The sequence below is a fragment of the Mus pahari genome, chromosome 23 (assembly GCF_900095145.1).
Source record: "Mus pahari chromosome 23, PAHARI_EIJ_v1.1, whole genome shotgun sequence".
Taxonomy (NCBI): domain Eukaryota; kingdom Metazoa; phylum Chordata; class Mammalia; order Rodentia; family Muridae; genus Mus; species Mus pahari.
In genome coordinates, this window is record NC_034612.1 from 32,264,719 (window position 1) to 32,280,781 (window position 16,063).

The window sequence follows — 16,063 nt, forward strand, 5'->3', positions numbered from 1 at the left end:
ACCCACACAGTGGCTTCTTGGCCACACTGAAGGCAGTTGGTCCGTGGGGCCTCCGGCCTCCTCTCCCTGCATTTCCCTAGCAGGGCTGAGGTGGGGGCATGTGTGGAAGAGGGGACTCATTTCTTGTTCCCCTTCTGAGTGCCTAGTAACCACCGCTGTGCTGTTAACCTCTTGGGCATTCAATTTCTGATGCCTTAGCCGCGTGACACTCCGAAAGATGATAATTGTCACTCTCAGGAAAGGGTAGATGAGAGGCGAAGGACACTCGAAGGCATTTCGGCTCATCAGGAAGATCTAGAAGTGTCTCAGGGACTCATCTCAGGGGTCTAATGCTGGCGGCCTGTGGAAAGAGCCTCACTCGCTTCAGATAATTACAAACGTCCTTATTAATAGAGAAAACGACACATCAACTTCTGTGCCTTTCTGGCTCCTGAAAATGAAGGCTAAGCTCCATTTCTGAGCCGGGGAGACAGCTTGCTGTGCAAGCATGAGGACCTGAGTTCAGATCTGTAGCACCACAGCAGAGGCAGGGCGTGGCTATGTGTGCACCCGTACCTCTACCTCCAGTGCTGTGGGAGGTGGAGACAGGAGGATCCGTGGGGCTTGCTGGCTGCCAGCCTCACTGCAGGCTCAGTGGGAGATCCTGTCTCAAGAGAATAAGGCAGGGAGTGATAGAGCAGGGCACCTGATATCCTTCTCTGGCCTGTGTGTGTGCATAGGACAGTAAACAGCCACACACATGCTACATACAACACGTGCCCACTCACACGTGTGTACACACACACCCATGTGTGCACCCTTGCACCTGCATACACATTCACACACATAGGCACCCTGCATGCATGTGCACACACACACATACACATACATATACCCACATGCACCTACATACACACATGTACACACATGAGCGCACACACATGCACATACACATGAACCCACATGCATCTGTACATATACATACACATGCACACATGTGCATACTTGCATACATATGTACCCACACACACATAAGAACATGCATACACACATGCATACACATGCACACATGGTCACACACACATGAACCTCTACACACACATGCATACACATGCACACATGCTGGCACGGATACACACACACACACACATCTACTCCTGCCCTACCTCCTTCCTTCTGACCTTTTTTATATCTTGCTCACTTTTTAAGAAATTGTTTTATTTTTTATTATATGTGTACAGGTGTTTTGCTTGCATGTATGTCTGTGCACCACATATGTACCTGATGCTTGAGGAGGCGAGATGAGAGCATTGGTTTCCCCTAGAGCCAGAGCCCAGTTAGGTGCTGGGAATTAAACCAGAGTACTATGCAAGAGCAGCAGCGTTCTTACCTCCTGAGCCATCATCCCAGCCCTCTCTTGATCATTTTAAATAAGTATTAATTGCATATTAATGGGATTCAGTGTGGTTTTATTTTTGAGAGTGTCCCATGCAACTCAGGTTGGCCTTGCACTCTCTGTGTAGGCAAGAATAATCCTCCTGCCTCCACCTCCCAAGTGCTGGGATCATAGGTATGCATCACATGCAGGGTTGTATGTGGTGGCTGGAACCCAGGACTTATTGCATGCTACATAAGCTCTCTCCCCCCTGGTCCCCAGCCCAGCCCACAATATGCTATTTTTCTGTGTGCTCTGTTTGTTCCCTTCACACAGCTGGGACAGAATTACCTGATATGAAGAACTTCAGGAAGAAAGACTTGTCTTAGCTCACAATTTGGAGGGTTTGGTCTCTGGTCACTTGGTCCCACACATTTGGCTGTATGTGGTAGCAGGAGAGTGTGGTAGAGGGGAGCTATTTACTTCATGGTAGATAGGAAGCAGACTGAAAGACAGGAAGGGGCCTGGAACAAGGGCCCACCTGCGGTGACCTACTTCCTCTAGCTAGGTCCACCTCTGAAACAGTTCCACCAGCTGGTCACCAAGCATTCAGTGCGCAAGCCTGTGGGAGGCAGGTTATACGTCAACCACGGTGCTGCAAGATCATGCACTGACCACAGCCAACCACAGTATCCTTAGTAACTAGTATTCGGCCTCCAAGTCGTATTTCTTTGTTGGTCCCCACATTTGAGACAGAGTGCAAATACTTGTATTTCTGTGTCTAAGCATCTTAACATGGTCTCCTCCAGCTCCACACATTTTGCTACAAATGACAGAACTTGATTCTTCTTTATGCCTAAGTAATGCTCCATTAAGTGTTTCTATCATACTTCCTTCTTCCATTCATCCGCTGGCAGACGTCTAAGCTGGCTTCCTCTCTTGGATGACAAAGATATCTATATTTGATACGCTAACCTCCTTTTCTTTGGCTGTATACCCAGCATTCAGACAGCTGGATCATCTGCAGTGTTGCCTTTAGATTTGTGAGACCCTCTCTCCTGTTCTCCACAGTGTCAGGACTAATCTACATTTGTACCTACTGCGCGTGCATGTTCCATTTCGTTTCCATGATGAAGGGTGGATGTTACTGGAAGATGAGTTACTGGAGGTTTGAATTGGGTATTAGCACTGGGAGCTTGGGGTTAGGAGAATGCTAAGCAGCTTCCCCGTGACCATCAGGTGGTCACAAGGCTCACACGGATGACCTGAGCATCAACACAGACGAAGCCCCAGGCATGTTTCAGGAAAGGGCTTCTTTCCCAGTGCCAGATGGGTTTTGTGTTAAGAGCCATTTTGGTCTGGTATTAAAGAAGGCTGTGACCACAGGGGAAGAGCCCTGACGTCACATTCTGTGACAAATAATTCTCCTGTGGCAAATAGTTCTCCTTCCTTCCTCCCTCTCATGTTGCTTCTCGATGGTTATAAGTTAGACGAGTGATCTGGAACCATCTAAGGGGAAATAGACTGCAAAGGTGGCCTGGGGACAGCACCTGGTGCACAAGTGTGAAGACCAGAATCTAAATCCTTAGAGCAGAGGTTCTCAACCTGTGGGTCACAACCCTTTTAGGGAATCAGTGACCCATTCATTCACAGGGATCACTTAAGACCACCAGAAAGCACAGGTATTTGCACTGCAGTTCATAACAGTGGCAAAATTACAGTCATGAAGTAGCAATGAAACGATTTTATGGTTGGGCCTCACTACAATATGAGGAACTGTATCAAAGGGTCTCAAGATTACACAGCCTTAGCACTTACCTAAACCGTAGACATGGCTGGACATCTGTAACCTGATGCTCCCACAGTGAGCTGGAGGCCAAGATGGGGGAGTCCTGGAAAGCTCACGAGCTGGCTACCACTGGCCTAATGTCAGCAAATAAGATCTTGTTTCAGATGAAGAAGGAGCTGAAGACCAGGGTTAACTTCTGACCAGCATACATGTTCCACAACATGTACATGATGCTATGTGTGCATGCTTGTATGGACACACACACATACACACACACAAACTACACTTTAAAAAACCTCTTCCTAGATGGCAGTGGGGAAAATATTGTAAGATGTGAAATTGTCAGAGAATAAAAATACACAAAAGAAGAGAAGAGGGAGGAAGGGAGGGAGGAAGGGAGGGAGGGTAGAGGGAGGAAAGGAGGAAGGGAGGGAGGGAGGAAGGAAGGAAGGAAGGAAGGAAGGAAGGAAGGAAGGAAGGAAGGAAGGAAGGAAGGAAGGAAGGAAGGAAGGAAAAAATTCTTTGGCTTCACCTTGCTGGACTAGATGATCTCCAAGGAGCAAGGCATTGACCGGCTCTAGAGACACGAGTCATCAAGTTAGTGAAGGTTCTAGAGCCTCTGTGATCATTTGGTCCTCACCATGACCCCAAGGACAGCCAACCGGCTCTCTGCAGTGACTCCGTGTTCAGAGTTGGATGTCCTGCCACCAACACTGGAAGACAATTGCCATCCATGTCCCCTTGTGGATGCTGCTACCTGACCGGGGTGGGCTGCTGGACAGGACCCTTCACTGAAAAACTAACACAGCAACACAGACCAGCCCCAGCTCACAGTGGCATGCGAGCTTTTATAGATCGTCAATATTTAAACACCTTGCTGGGACCCAGGGGCCTCTGGATCTCAGCTGTCATCTATTTCAGGCCTCATTACACAAACCATTAAACACTGTATCTTCTCATTTTCTCCACTGAAGCTCCCTGGCAAGGCCTTCTCCGGGCAGAGCGCTTTTTTATGCAGAGCCCTGCCTGCCTGGCATCCAAGGGGACAGAGACACTTAGGTGTCCCATGGCCCAGATGGTCTGTTCAGCCTGATGTGTCCCTGCCCGGCCACATCCCTGCCTGCCCCCATCAACACCGTGTCCCCCATCTGTCCCTGTCCCTGTCTTCACCCCTGAAGACTTTGCTGAGGAGCCCATGGCTGTTCCGCCCAGCAGCAGCTAATGGCAGTAGCATCAGGGTAAATCACAGAGCCTCTCATTCCAGAGAGGGTGATCCCTGAGTGTAGCTAGAGGACACGGCCATCAAGCTCCACCAGGATGGCCGACCAGCTGGTTCATTTCTCTAAATTTTGAGCGAGTCTACCCTGGAATTGTGTCGCAAAAGGCATCTGGAAAGCAGCTATGTGGTGGGCAGGCTCGAATGATTTATTCACGAAAATTATTCCAAGGCATTTTGCTGTGTAGCTCTCAGAGCCTAATTTACATATTTACACAATACACTGGAATGGCACTAAAGGCACTATAAATATACTTTCCTCTCCAAAGCGGCCATGAAATATATATTTAGGGCGCACCCAAGGCGGGCAGACATTGTGGTGCTGTTCTCACAGATGATGCCTTAGCCTGCATGCAAGGGCGGGGCCTGTCCACCCTCGGCCCTCCTGGGTGCACCCCAAGCCCTTTCCCATTCATTGTGACTTTCAGTTCTTGGTGGGGTGAGTTTTAACTGAATAAAGAAGAAAATCAATAGTTCCCAGCCGGGCATGGTGGCCGACCTGTCTTCCCAGCATTCCAGAGGATGAGGCAGGAGGATGGTGAAGTCTAGGCCAGCCTAGGCTACCTAGACAGGCAGACCAAGTCTCGGAAATAAACTAGTACCAAGCTAGGGTGATGGCTCAGTTGATAAAGTGCTTGCCATTGCAAGCTTGAGGCCTGGAGTTTGAGTCCTACAACCTGTGCTCAATGAAATAAAGTAAAATAAAATATAAAATAAAATTAAAAAGTCAGGAAGCCACTGAGAGACACTGCCTCTAAAACCAAGGGGACAGTACCTGAGAAATGACATCTGCATATGTACATATGCACACACATGCATGTGTACACATGATAGATAGATAGATAGATAGATAGATAGATAGATAGATAGATAGATAGATAGACAGACAGATCTCAGCTGAGGCTCTGCATCATGTCATCTCTCTCTCTCTCTCTCTCTCTCTCTCTCTCTCTCTCTCTCTCTCTCTCTCCTCTCTACCCCCACCCCAAAGGCCTGGGTGTCCTCCTTTCCTGGCTCAGCCTCCTTCACTGGCCCTCCCTGCCTTGAGACACACACCTGAGTGCTATCTGCTGCCTTGGGCAAGGACCAGACAAAAGGCATTTTTATTAGCAGCTGTATTTAGCCTGTTGTTTAAGCCTCAGCTCCTAGCTTGACCATTCATACAGAGAGAAAGGCAACACTTAAATAAGCAATACGCAACTGCCAGGCATCCACTCGCTCAGCACTGCAGGCCACCAGTCGGGCTGTTGGCTGCACGACTTAGTGGTGAGTGACAGTTTCATTCAGCATGGAGACCCTGCTTAATTGGCCGTGAAATCAAACTTTTGTATTGGCACGCCGTCTGCCCTGATACCTACAGCACTTATGCCTGGGCGTTGGAGGGATACATCCAGCGAAGGCCCCTTGGTCATGCTGCACTGGGCTCTGCCTTGGTTCAGAGAAGATTGGGTAGCCTATGAACAAATGCATCTCCTACACTGGGGCTAGGCGTGGAGAGCTAGAGCTGATCCATCCTCTAGAAACAAGCACCGCCTTTGGCAGCAGCTGCGTTTGTACCAGAAGAGCCCCTCTGGTTTTAAGACCTCCATTCTTCCTCCCTAAGGGTGAACAGCACCGTGGAGGAAGAAGATCACAGAGTCTGTGTTCTCTAAGGAACAGCCATGCAGTTCCACTCTTCTTTGTGCGATGTTAGGTCTGCGGTGACAGCGATGCTTCCTTAGGAACACTTGCAGTCTCTGTCCTGGCACTTCCTTGCTGCTTCCTTAAGACCTCCAGGCAGACTTTCTCTGATTGTGGGCTAAGAAACAAGATTGACAACCCAGGAATCGGTTACCAGTGATCTGTCATGGGGGAGCCCATCAGAGCAGAGTATCCAGGGGTCAGTCACCTGAGCATTCATCCAGAGATCACTCATTTGAGGACCAGTCATGCAGAGATCAATCACCTAGGGATCAGTCAGTCTCTCAGGGGTCGATTTATCCTAAGGATCAGTCACCAGGAACCAAAAGTCACCCATGGTTATCTTGTGATGTTATCAGAGGATCAGGCATCTGGGGACCAGATAGGAGGTCAGTCTGACACGTGTTAACTGTCTAGGGATCATCTAAGATCATCCACCTAGGGGATCTGTCACCCAGAGACCAGTCACTCGGGGGACTGTCTGAGCAGTCACTCAGGAGACAAGTCAGTCACTCAGGGGACCTATCACCCAGGACACCTGTCACCCAGGAATTCATCCTCATAGATCTGTCCTCCAGGGTTAGCTGGACCTGGCCCTGTGTGTGAGAGACGTGTGATGTGTGGTGACTGGTGGGCCACCTGCACTCACTGCCCAGGGTTCTCTTGTGATAAACACAGCCATGTTGTCCTCTCTTGTTCTGACTGAGATGGAAGGCACTGGGGATCTTCCCGGTACAAGGAGAATCAGTCACACAAATCTCATTATTGTTAATAGTTCTGTAATGTTATTTTTCTCACAAATTTGTAGAGGTATTTTCTCCATCACTGATTTATTGAGATATTTAGCAGCATAATAAAAATGAGAAAAACAACGCGTAGTTGGGAAACAGTGGCCGCTCCCACAGCTGCCAAGGGTTTTTTGTAACCCACTGGTGATCGCTGTGTAAATATTGGTATGGATAAATAGCGCACTGAATTATAATCCAAGTATGATATGCTAATTTTCAAAGGCAGAATTAAGCAAAATAAAAAATGCAAACATTTTCTGCTGATAATTCAGAGGGAAATTATCTTGGCGCCACACCACCCTCCCCCATTTTCTGAGTGTAAGTAGATGGCTGAATAAATGGTTCAGTGTTAAGATCCTATATCAATATTTTAAAATGTTTTTATAAAACACACACAGAGTTCCTGGAGCTATGACAGAGCTCTTAAAGTCAAATATACTCTTTGGGTGGTGATAGAAGTAGAGGTGATGGCGTTGGTCCCCAGTGACTGCAGGGCGTTAAGGAAGCATGGATGCAGGGGACACTGAGAGAGCTCCCCACATACACTGAGCACATGTTCTGTAAGCTGTCCCTTCCTGGAATGTGGGTTGGAGTTGGGTGGGGCATGTTCTTGCCTTCTCTCTCCCTCCTGTCCATGGACTGCACGTAACCTATGAGAACAGAGACTCCTGACCGCTGAAGGGCAGGAGAGTGTCCGACCGGAGTGGGCCCTAAATATCTGGAGGTGAACCAGGGGGCATCAGAAGGGTTCCAGGGCTCTGCAGGCCACATGTATTAAATGTACTATAACTCTAGTATGTTCTTAAGCAAAATTCACCTAAGAAATACAAATCAGGGATGGAGAGGTGGCTCAGTAGTTAAGATTGCTACTTACAGAGGATCTGAATTCGGCTCCCAGCATCTATTTCAGGCTTGCAACTGGCAATAACTCCAGCTCCAGGGGATCCCACACCCTCTTCTGGATGCCACACCTGCAGATACAGGACATACACTCACATAGACACTCATATAAATCCAAATAAATCTTTTTTAAAAATGCATGCATACACCTATACATGCACACCCGCGCGCGCGCGCACACACACACACACATACACACTGTCATCCATTCTGTGCATATAAGCCTTGTCATTTTAGGTAGGAGGAGGGACACCTATGTTACGGTTTGCTGTTGTGACATTGCCACCCCTGACAGGTCTCCTGATGAACAACCAACGGATGTTAATATGTAGGAGTAAATCGCGAGGCTCTACTCTCTGCTGATGCCTTTAAAAAGATCAGCTTCACTCGTTCATTAACCTGTGACTATCAGGGCTTTGCCAGGGCAAAGTCTAAACCCTGAGCAAACACAGACTTACACGCTGGCAGGTCTCCTCCTGTTTGCCATTGGGCTAATCTATCCAAGTGCATCTTCTGCAAAGGCAGTGTGGGGAGGCTCCACTCTCCATCACCCTGGGCCGTTAAAAACAGCAAGTACGTGCACATGTATATTCAGTGGGCTTTTCCTCCCCAGATCACCTGCTTTTTCAAGTCCTTGCCTGTAAGAGGAAATTGAACTTGGGAAGGATTACTACACCATAGGAACGATTTAGACTCTGCGCCCACCTTTTAGCAGCAGCCTCCTTGGGGAATAATTTATATTTTATTTGCAATCCCTCATGTTGCACTGACTGCGTGTGAAGCTGTGTGCTAAGCACTTTAGAAATAAAAACATACTGAATCCTCAAGGCAGGCCTACACTGTGCGTACCTTTGTCATCACCATTTGACAAACGAGGCACAGAGAAGTTGAGTGCCCTGCCTAAGGTTGTGAAGTTACAGACAGTTCGTTCAGCCATGGTGCTTTGTGGGTTTTGGTGTTTGTTGTTATTGTTGAGACATGTCCTTGTGTAGCCCAGGCTGCCCTAGAACTTGCTGTAAAGCCAAAGGTGACTTGAACTTCAGATCCCCCTGCCTCCACCACCCAAGTGCTAGGATTACAGGTGTGTACCACCCCAACCAGTTTTGTTGGTTGCGATTGGTATTTTCTTCCCTCTGTTTGTCAGTGCGTTGGGATCAAAACCGTTCGCCCCTCTCTTCTTTTCTACATAACAGTTTCTAGCTCAGATCTTATTCTTGTTTTCCTAAATATCAGAATTAACATAAACTTAGCATTTACCTACTATGGAAAACTGTGCATAAAAGTCACCCCTTTAACATGAGCATGTGTGCATGCTTGCATGTGTGTCTATGTCTCTGTCTGTCTGTCTGTCTGTCTGTCCCTGTGGAGACCAGAGGTCAATCTTGAGTGTTGTTTCTCAGTCACTCTCCACAGTGTCTCTCTCTAGTCTGGAGCTCACCCATTAGGCCAGGCTGACAGGCCATTGAGCACTAAGGACCATCCTGTCTCTCCCTCCCCAGCTCTGAGACAACTCAGGTGTGCCTCCACGTGGGTGCTGGAAATGGAACCCAGGTCCCCATACTGATGCAGCAAGCGCTTTACCCCTGAGCTGTCTCCATAGCCACATATTACCTTATTTAAATGCAGCATTGAGTAACTTCATGGTGCTGTGTATCCATTGCCACGATCAACCTTCCCTCTTAGAAACCCAGGCTCTGTTACCGTTGGGTTCCGGTCCCTGGAACCTCCCATTCTACATTCTGTCTTTGGCAGTTCAACAACCCTGGAGACCTCATCTAAACAAAATTGTGCAGTATGTGGCCTTTGTCACAGGATGACTCTGGTGGCATCTTGTCCTCAGCGTCCATGTGTGTTGTCAGGATCCATTTTGAAAGTGGAGTAACATTCCATTGTATATTCACAAAGTGTTTCGCCCTTTGTCTGTCCATGGGTCATATGGGTAGTCTGTCACACCTTTCAGCATTGTGAATAGCATTGCTGGGAACCTGGATTTGCAAGCAACTGTCCAGAATACAAAATCTTAAAAAAAAAAAAAAAAAAAAAAGATGCATACTGCATTTAGCACCATTGACGAACAATGTGAGCTTGGGGCATAGCTCAGCAGTAGAGCACCTACCTAGAAACCTTCAGTGAAGGACTGGGAGGGTGGCTCAGCTGTGAAGCACTGCTGGGTTCAATCTCTAGCAGTTGTGGAGTGGGAGCAAAACTCTGCCCTTATGGCAAGCTTGACACTGCAGGGGCTCAAGACACTTGGCATTGATAAGCTATTTTCATTTGAGATGTGGCCTTCCAGGCAGAACCAGGGTCAAATCCCCAGCAGACAGCATGAAGCTCTAGAGGACCTAGATCCAATATGATAAGGAGAAGGGGGAGTGTGGTATAAGAAAACGCCACTCTGAAACAGCGAGGTGGCTCAGTCAGGCCTAATGACCTGGTATTGGTGTCAGAACTCAACACGTTGGAACGGAGAATCGAGTCCTGCAGGTTGTCCTTTGATGTCCACATGAATACTGTGGTATGCTCACACCTCCACATAGGATAAATAAATGTAATAACAAAGAGATCAACTTGCCCAGCTAGCTACTCTGGGACATTTGCTGATGACAGAGACACACCTCTGCTCCACCCCGTGGCCCTCTCCAGTCTCAGAGGCTGCCCTCAGATGACCTGTCACAGGCAGCTGTGAGCTGGCCAGCCAGGCAGGTGGACAGCCAGGTACCTGGGGCTCATAGTAATAACTTTTATTTGCCTGATGTAATTGTTGTCTCCGTCCACGAATCTAGGCCTAGTCCTGGAAGCTTCTTGCCTCCATACAGTCTTATCTAGGCCCAGAATGCTTTCAGCCTCTGAGACTTGCTGCTGACTAAACTCCCCCCTCACCCTGGCTAGTTCAACTCAGCTGTTCTGGCTCAAACGCCTCTCTAAGCTGACTGATTCAATCTGGCTTCTCTCTCAGCCTCTGACTGAGTTGACCTAAAACTAACTCTTTGTTTAGCCATCTGTTCTAATCTTCTGGCCTATTCTCATTCTCTAGCTTGCTCTGTCTATACCTGTGTCTAGCTTGTTCTCTCTGTAACCTGTCTCTGTAAAACTGCTCCTTTCTTTTCTCCTTTTTCTCTCTGTGCTGCTCTCTCTTAAGTAGCTTCCCTTCCCTCTCTCTTCTTGTAGAGTTGGAAGTCAAATCTTTCTCTGACTCATCACTTTGTCTGCCACTCAATTAGACATCACTTTCAAACATGGGTGCTTCCTTCAACAAACTAACTTTACCTTCACTGTTTGGAATTAAAGGTGTGAATAAGGGCGTGTCTGCATTCCAGCCAGAGAGATTAAAGGTGTGTGCTAAGGACTGAGCCACACCACAGCTAAAAACAGTCATTTTCAGTAAAAAACACAATCTTGGGGTTCACAGAGATACCAACTATCCTGTAACCGCTATCTATAGAAGAGTTGCCCTGACCTCTGCCCCATCTCTGATCCCTCTTGCAGATGAAGGGTTATGGGACATGTTTGCAAAGGACATTCCCAGGAGTGCTACATCATACACTGTGGACCTGGACAAATTGCGGCAGGGGGTGACCTACGAGTTCCGGGTGGTGGCTGTGAACAAGGCAGGCTTTGGGGAGCCCAGCCGCCCTTCCATTGCAGTGTCAGGTAAGCCCTTCGGGAAATTTAGGGTTGCCGTCCTTTCTCCAAAAGATGGAAACATAAAGAGGCAGCGCCTATCCATCTGTGAGAGGAGAGGGCAGGTACTGAGAGACTGGCAGGCCCTCCAGCTGGGTGGAGGAGATGCTGCAGATCAGATCACAGTAGGGACCACGGTGTAGACCCTCCTCACTATGAAACTCCTCCCTGGGACTGCCTTCCTCGAGCCAAACCCCAGACATCGAGCCACTGATTTCAAAGTCAGGCTGTGTCAGGACTCGCATAAAAACCAGCCATGGTGGCATGCTTGCAGTCTCTTCCTAGTTCTGCAGAGGCAGAGGGGGCATGACTAAGCTCTGATTGAAGATCTGCACAGCAATGAGGGACCCTGTCTAAAAGGAGGTGGGTGAATTTCTGAGGATAACAACTGAAGTTGACCTCTGGCACACACACACACACACACACACACACACACACATATATGATAAAGGAGAAAGTCTACAAAGCACCTTCATGCCCATATGGCCTTGAACTGTACACAGCAAACCACAGGTGGAATGCAGTTCATCTCTATCATGGGACATCATCCACAAACACTTCTGAGATCCTGCAGCAACCAAGCCAGCAGTGGCTGCCATCTGGACTATAGTCAGTTGGTGACATCCTTTAGAAATGTTAGCCACCGTCGCCCACCGGCCTCGCATTAGGACCTAAGCCCTGAGATGCAAACTCTCCGCAGGACAACTGAGGCCCCTCTTCCCTGCCAAACAGCAGAACGGGTGACACTCATGGGTGGCCATTTTGAAAGTCATGGAACTTGCTATATGGGATATTGAATGCACAGCCAGACACTCCACTTACATCCTTTGGATTCAAAACACTGTCATTGCCTGAGAAACCCCGCGGTGCACCATTATCCAAAGCCAATTTCCCCTTTATTCCCAGCATGCACTCATTCGTCATCCAGCCAGTGAGACACTTAACGCAAAGGTGGATGTATTCTCTGCAGGTTTTGGCAGCTGGAGGCAGACCCCCAGCTCTGCCTGCAAGAGGCTCATCATTCAGGGCCCTCGGTGCCATTTAAGCAGCACACACACACACACACACACACTCCCCACAGGGACACCCCTGACGGGCAGGAGTGGGGCCCTAGGGCTGTCCAGCACCTGCAGAGAAGACATTTTCCCATTTTCCTCTTAGTGAACAGAACAGAATAAACAGGAAGGAAGACACGCACCCTTTGCCAAAGCAGCTTTTACACACAATATTGCGGAGGGGGTGTCTCAAAAGCAGGTTTGAACACGAAGCCTGTCGTCTAGCTCAGTTTTGCTGTGGACATAAAATAATTAACACACAGCCCCAGACTTGAGGGTCTCCTGGACCAGTAGAGGAGGCCAACAGGTAGCTAAATAAGCCCAGTGAGCATCTAAGGACAGCAATACATGTCGAAAACAGAGAGCTTGAGGACTCAGCTGTCACCTTGGTCACCAATGGGAACCATTGGTGGAGGAGGAAGGCATAGGTCTGCCATGTGGGCAGATTTCCTCAGTGACAGTGTCAAAGGACAATTATGAGGAGATAGGATAGTAGAGAATGATCGCAATACTAGGGACCAGGTTGCCATGGTGAGACCATCAAGTGTAGCACAGCCAAGTATACAATGTCCCTTGAGGGAAGGCTGAGCCAGGGAGGGGGAGCAGGGTCATGTGTTAAGTCAGTGTTTCTAAGCAGGCGAGATTAGAGGAGACATGGAGTTTGTTCTAAAGGTAAGGGCAGAGGTGGGAGAGGATGGTCTGCTTGCTATCCATCTGCCCTGTCTTCTCTTCCTGCTGCTGTGACACAGCACCCTGACAAAAGCAAGCCAAGGGTAAACCGTTTGCTGTGGCTTCCACTTCAAGGTACAGTTCATCTCTTAGGGATGTTAAGGAGGTGGGAGCTGGTCACTCACACTGACACCCAGGAAGCAGGAAGGACTGAACACACCCTCTGCTGCCTTTCTTCATGTATATAGTATCTGGGTTAGGGTTTCCATTGCTGTGAAGAGATACCATGACCAAGGCAACTCATACAAAGGAAAGCATTGAATTGGGGCTGGCTTACAGTTCAGAGGTGTAGTCCATTATCATCATGGCAGCATGCAGGCAAACATGGTGCTGCAGAAGTAGATGGATGTTCTAAATCTGGTTCCCAAGCAGCAGGAAGAGACAGTGGGCCTTGCTGCAGCATCTGAGACCTCAAATCCTGCTCCCAGTGACACACTTCTTCCCACAAGGCCACACCTCCTAACAGTGCCACTCTCTGTGGGCCTGTGGGAACCATTTTTATTGGAACCGCCATATGTAATCTAGGACCCCAGCTGGGAACGGTGCCACCCACAGTTAAGATGGGTCTTCTGCCCACATCAGGTTACCTGACCAACATGATAACCCCTGACAGCCTCCGGAAGCTTGTCTAGAGGTGATTCTAGATTCCCACCGAGCTGAAAGTTAACCACCAGAGATCCCTCAAGCATGACTGTATAGAGAAGGGAGAAAAATCCCTCAGGGTGGATTCCCAACCCTGTTATGGAGCTACTGGAGGTCCCAGGGAAGCATCTGCTGAATTACAACGGCCATGGCAGCTCCTCCTCTCCCCTGCCACCAGGGGCCGGGGAGACGCTGTGCAGTGCTACTGTTGAGCCTCATGCTTATGGTCTCTTCTACAGCACAAGCTGAAGCCCCATTCTATGAGGAGTGGTGGTTCCTGCTGGTGATGGCGCTCTCCAGCCTTCTCCTCATCCTCCTGGTGGTCTTCGTGCTGGTCCTGCATGGGCAAAGCAAGAAGTACAAGAACTGCAGCACAGGTGTGACATCTGCCTTTCTCTTCCTATGGTGGCCTGGCATTTGGACACGAGGGCTGACATTTGGTTACTCTGCTGAATCTGCCAGGATCTCCTTTAACAATACATAAATATCAGGGAAATAAGTACCTTAATGGCAGAGCACCTGACTAAAATCCCCCAGCGAGGGGCTGGGGTGTGGCTCAGTGGTAGAGCTCCTGCCTAGAATCCCCCAGTGAGGGGCTGGGGTGTGGCTCAGTGGTAGAGGCCCTGCCTAGAATCCCCCAGTGAGGGGCTGGGGTGTGGCTCAGTGGTAGAGGCCCTGCCTAGAATCCCCCAGTGAGGGGCTGAGGCGTGGCTCAGTGGTAGAGCCTCTGCCTAGAATCCCCCAGTGAGAGGCTGGGGGTGTGGCTCAGTGGTAGAGTGCTCACCTAGTATACTGACTTCCTTAAGCTGCATCCTCAGCACTAGCAAAACAAAAGAGAAGCTGCAGACCTGCAGTTTCTCCCCCTCATATTAGCCATGTGTCTTAGCCATGGCATTGGAGTTGCTGTGCTCCGGATCGTCCTTCCCATGCCCTATTGCTCTTAGGTGCTCATTTTAAGCAGGACTAGATAGGGTGTGTCTCATCCCAGCCCCTCTGACCATAGGGATAAGCTGGGACCCACCTCGGGTATTTAGGGTCGCTCACTGAGTGTGATGGAAACATCCCTATGGTATGGCCTTCCTTGTGTACTTGATCCTGGACCACACTTTCCAGTCCCTCTGCATACCCTCCTCCAGCTCTGACTCCTTCTGAGGGTCAACCCCCTTGCTGTCCACTGAGCTCCATGCTCAGCATGAGCCAGAGCTCCAACAGCACATGTGTGTCACTGGGCTGCTTGTCATCACCAGCATTAGAGAAATATACATGTATGTGGGGGTGGAACTAGCCGCAGGAACTCTCGGGTGGTGTGGCTTCTTAGATGTGGAGGACAGGAGAAGGCAAAGTGGGGGCATGGTTCTTGAAGGCAAATGCTATGGTCGCATCTTGGGAGAGAGGAGCAGAGAGGAACGGTGTAAGATTCAGCCTTATGGGTGCTGTGGGGGCTCCACACCTGTGCGGAGGAGATGAGAACACATCGCTCCTCACACTTCAGGCCGATGCTCTTTGTTGTCCTTGGGTTCTAAAAGCCTCGTGACCACCAGTAAGAGCATGCCTCACCATAACGTGGCTCCCCCCCCCCCCCAGTCCTCACCTAGCAGCAGTTAGCTGAACCAGAGAACACCAGAGCCAGAGAAAAGGGACTGGAGAAGCAGCTCAGCTGGTTCATACTGACTGTATGAACACGGGGACCAGACTCAGATCCCCAGCAGTCGCACAGGGAATGCTAGGCTTGATGCTAAGTGCTTATAATCCCAGATCAGAAGAAATATTGACAGGTGGATCTCTGGGGCTCACAAAAGCAGGGATCCTTCTCCAGCGTCAGTACAGCAGATCCTTGTGCTGGAGGCAGGGCGCGGGGGAGCAGATTTAATAAGATGGAGTGCCTAAATTGCCGGACATTAGAAATCCATCCCTGAATAGAAAGGGTTTATTCTTTTTCTTTGCTGCGTAAATTCACTTCTAACAAGTGTTCGTAAATCAGATTTTATTCCCCTAGGGTTTACAGTGTATGAATGGCATGTCATTTTAGTGAGTTAATGCAGTTACAGAACAGCATAAAGTCTCTCTCTTCTCTTCTCTTCTCTTCTCTTCTCTTCTCTTCTCTTCTCTTCTCTTCTCTTCTCTTCTCTTCTCTTCCATCTGGAAAACAGACTAGGAAAGACACATCAG

The 16,063-nt window shown here is 49.0% G+C and overlaps 1 protein-coding gene across 1 annotated transcript in view; it reads left to right on the plus strand.

The window, feature by feature from the left end:
* Positions 1 to 16,063, plus strand: part of Sdk1 (sidekick cell adhesion molecule 1) — a 953,795-nt gene that overhangs the window by 916,198 nt on the left and 21,534 nt on the right. Inside the window, exons 41-42 of the mRNA XM_021222746.2 lie at positions 11,274 to 11,438; positions 14,134 to 14,271. Of these exons, the coding sequence (XP_021078405.1) occupies positions 11,274 to 11,438; positions 14,134 to 14,271 (303 nt within the window). The remainder of the gene's footprint in view (positions 1 to 11,273; positions 11,439 to 14,133; positions 14,272 to 16,063) is intronic.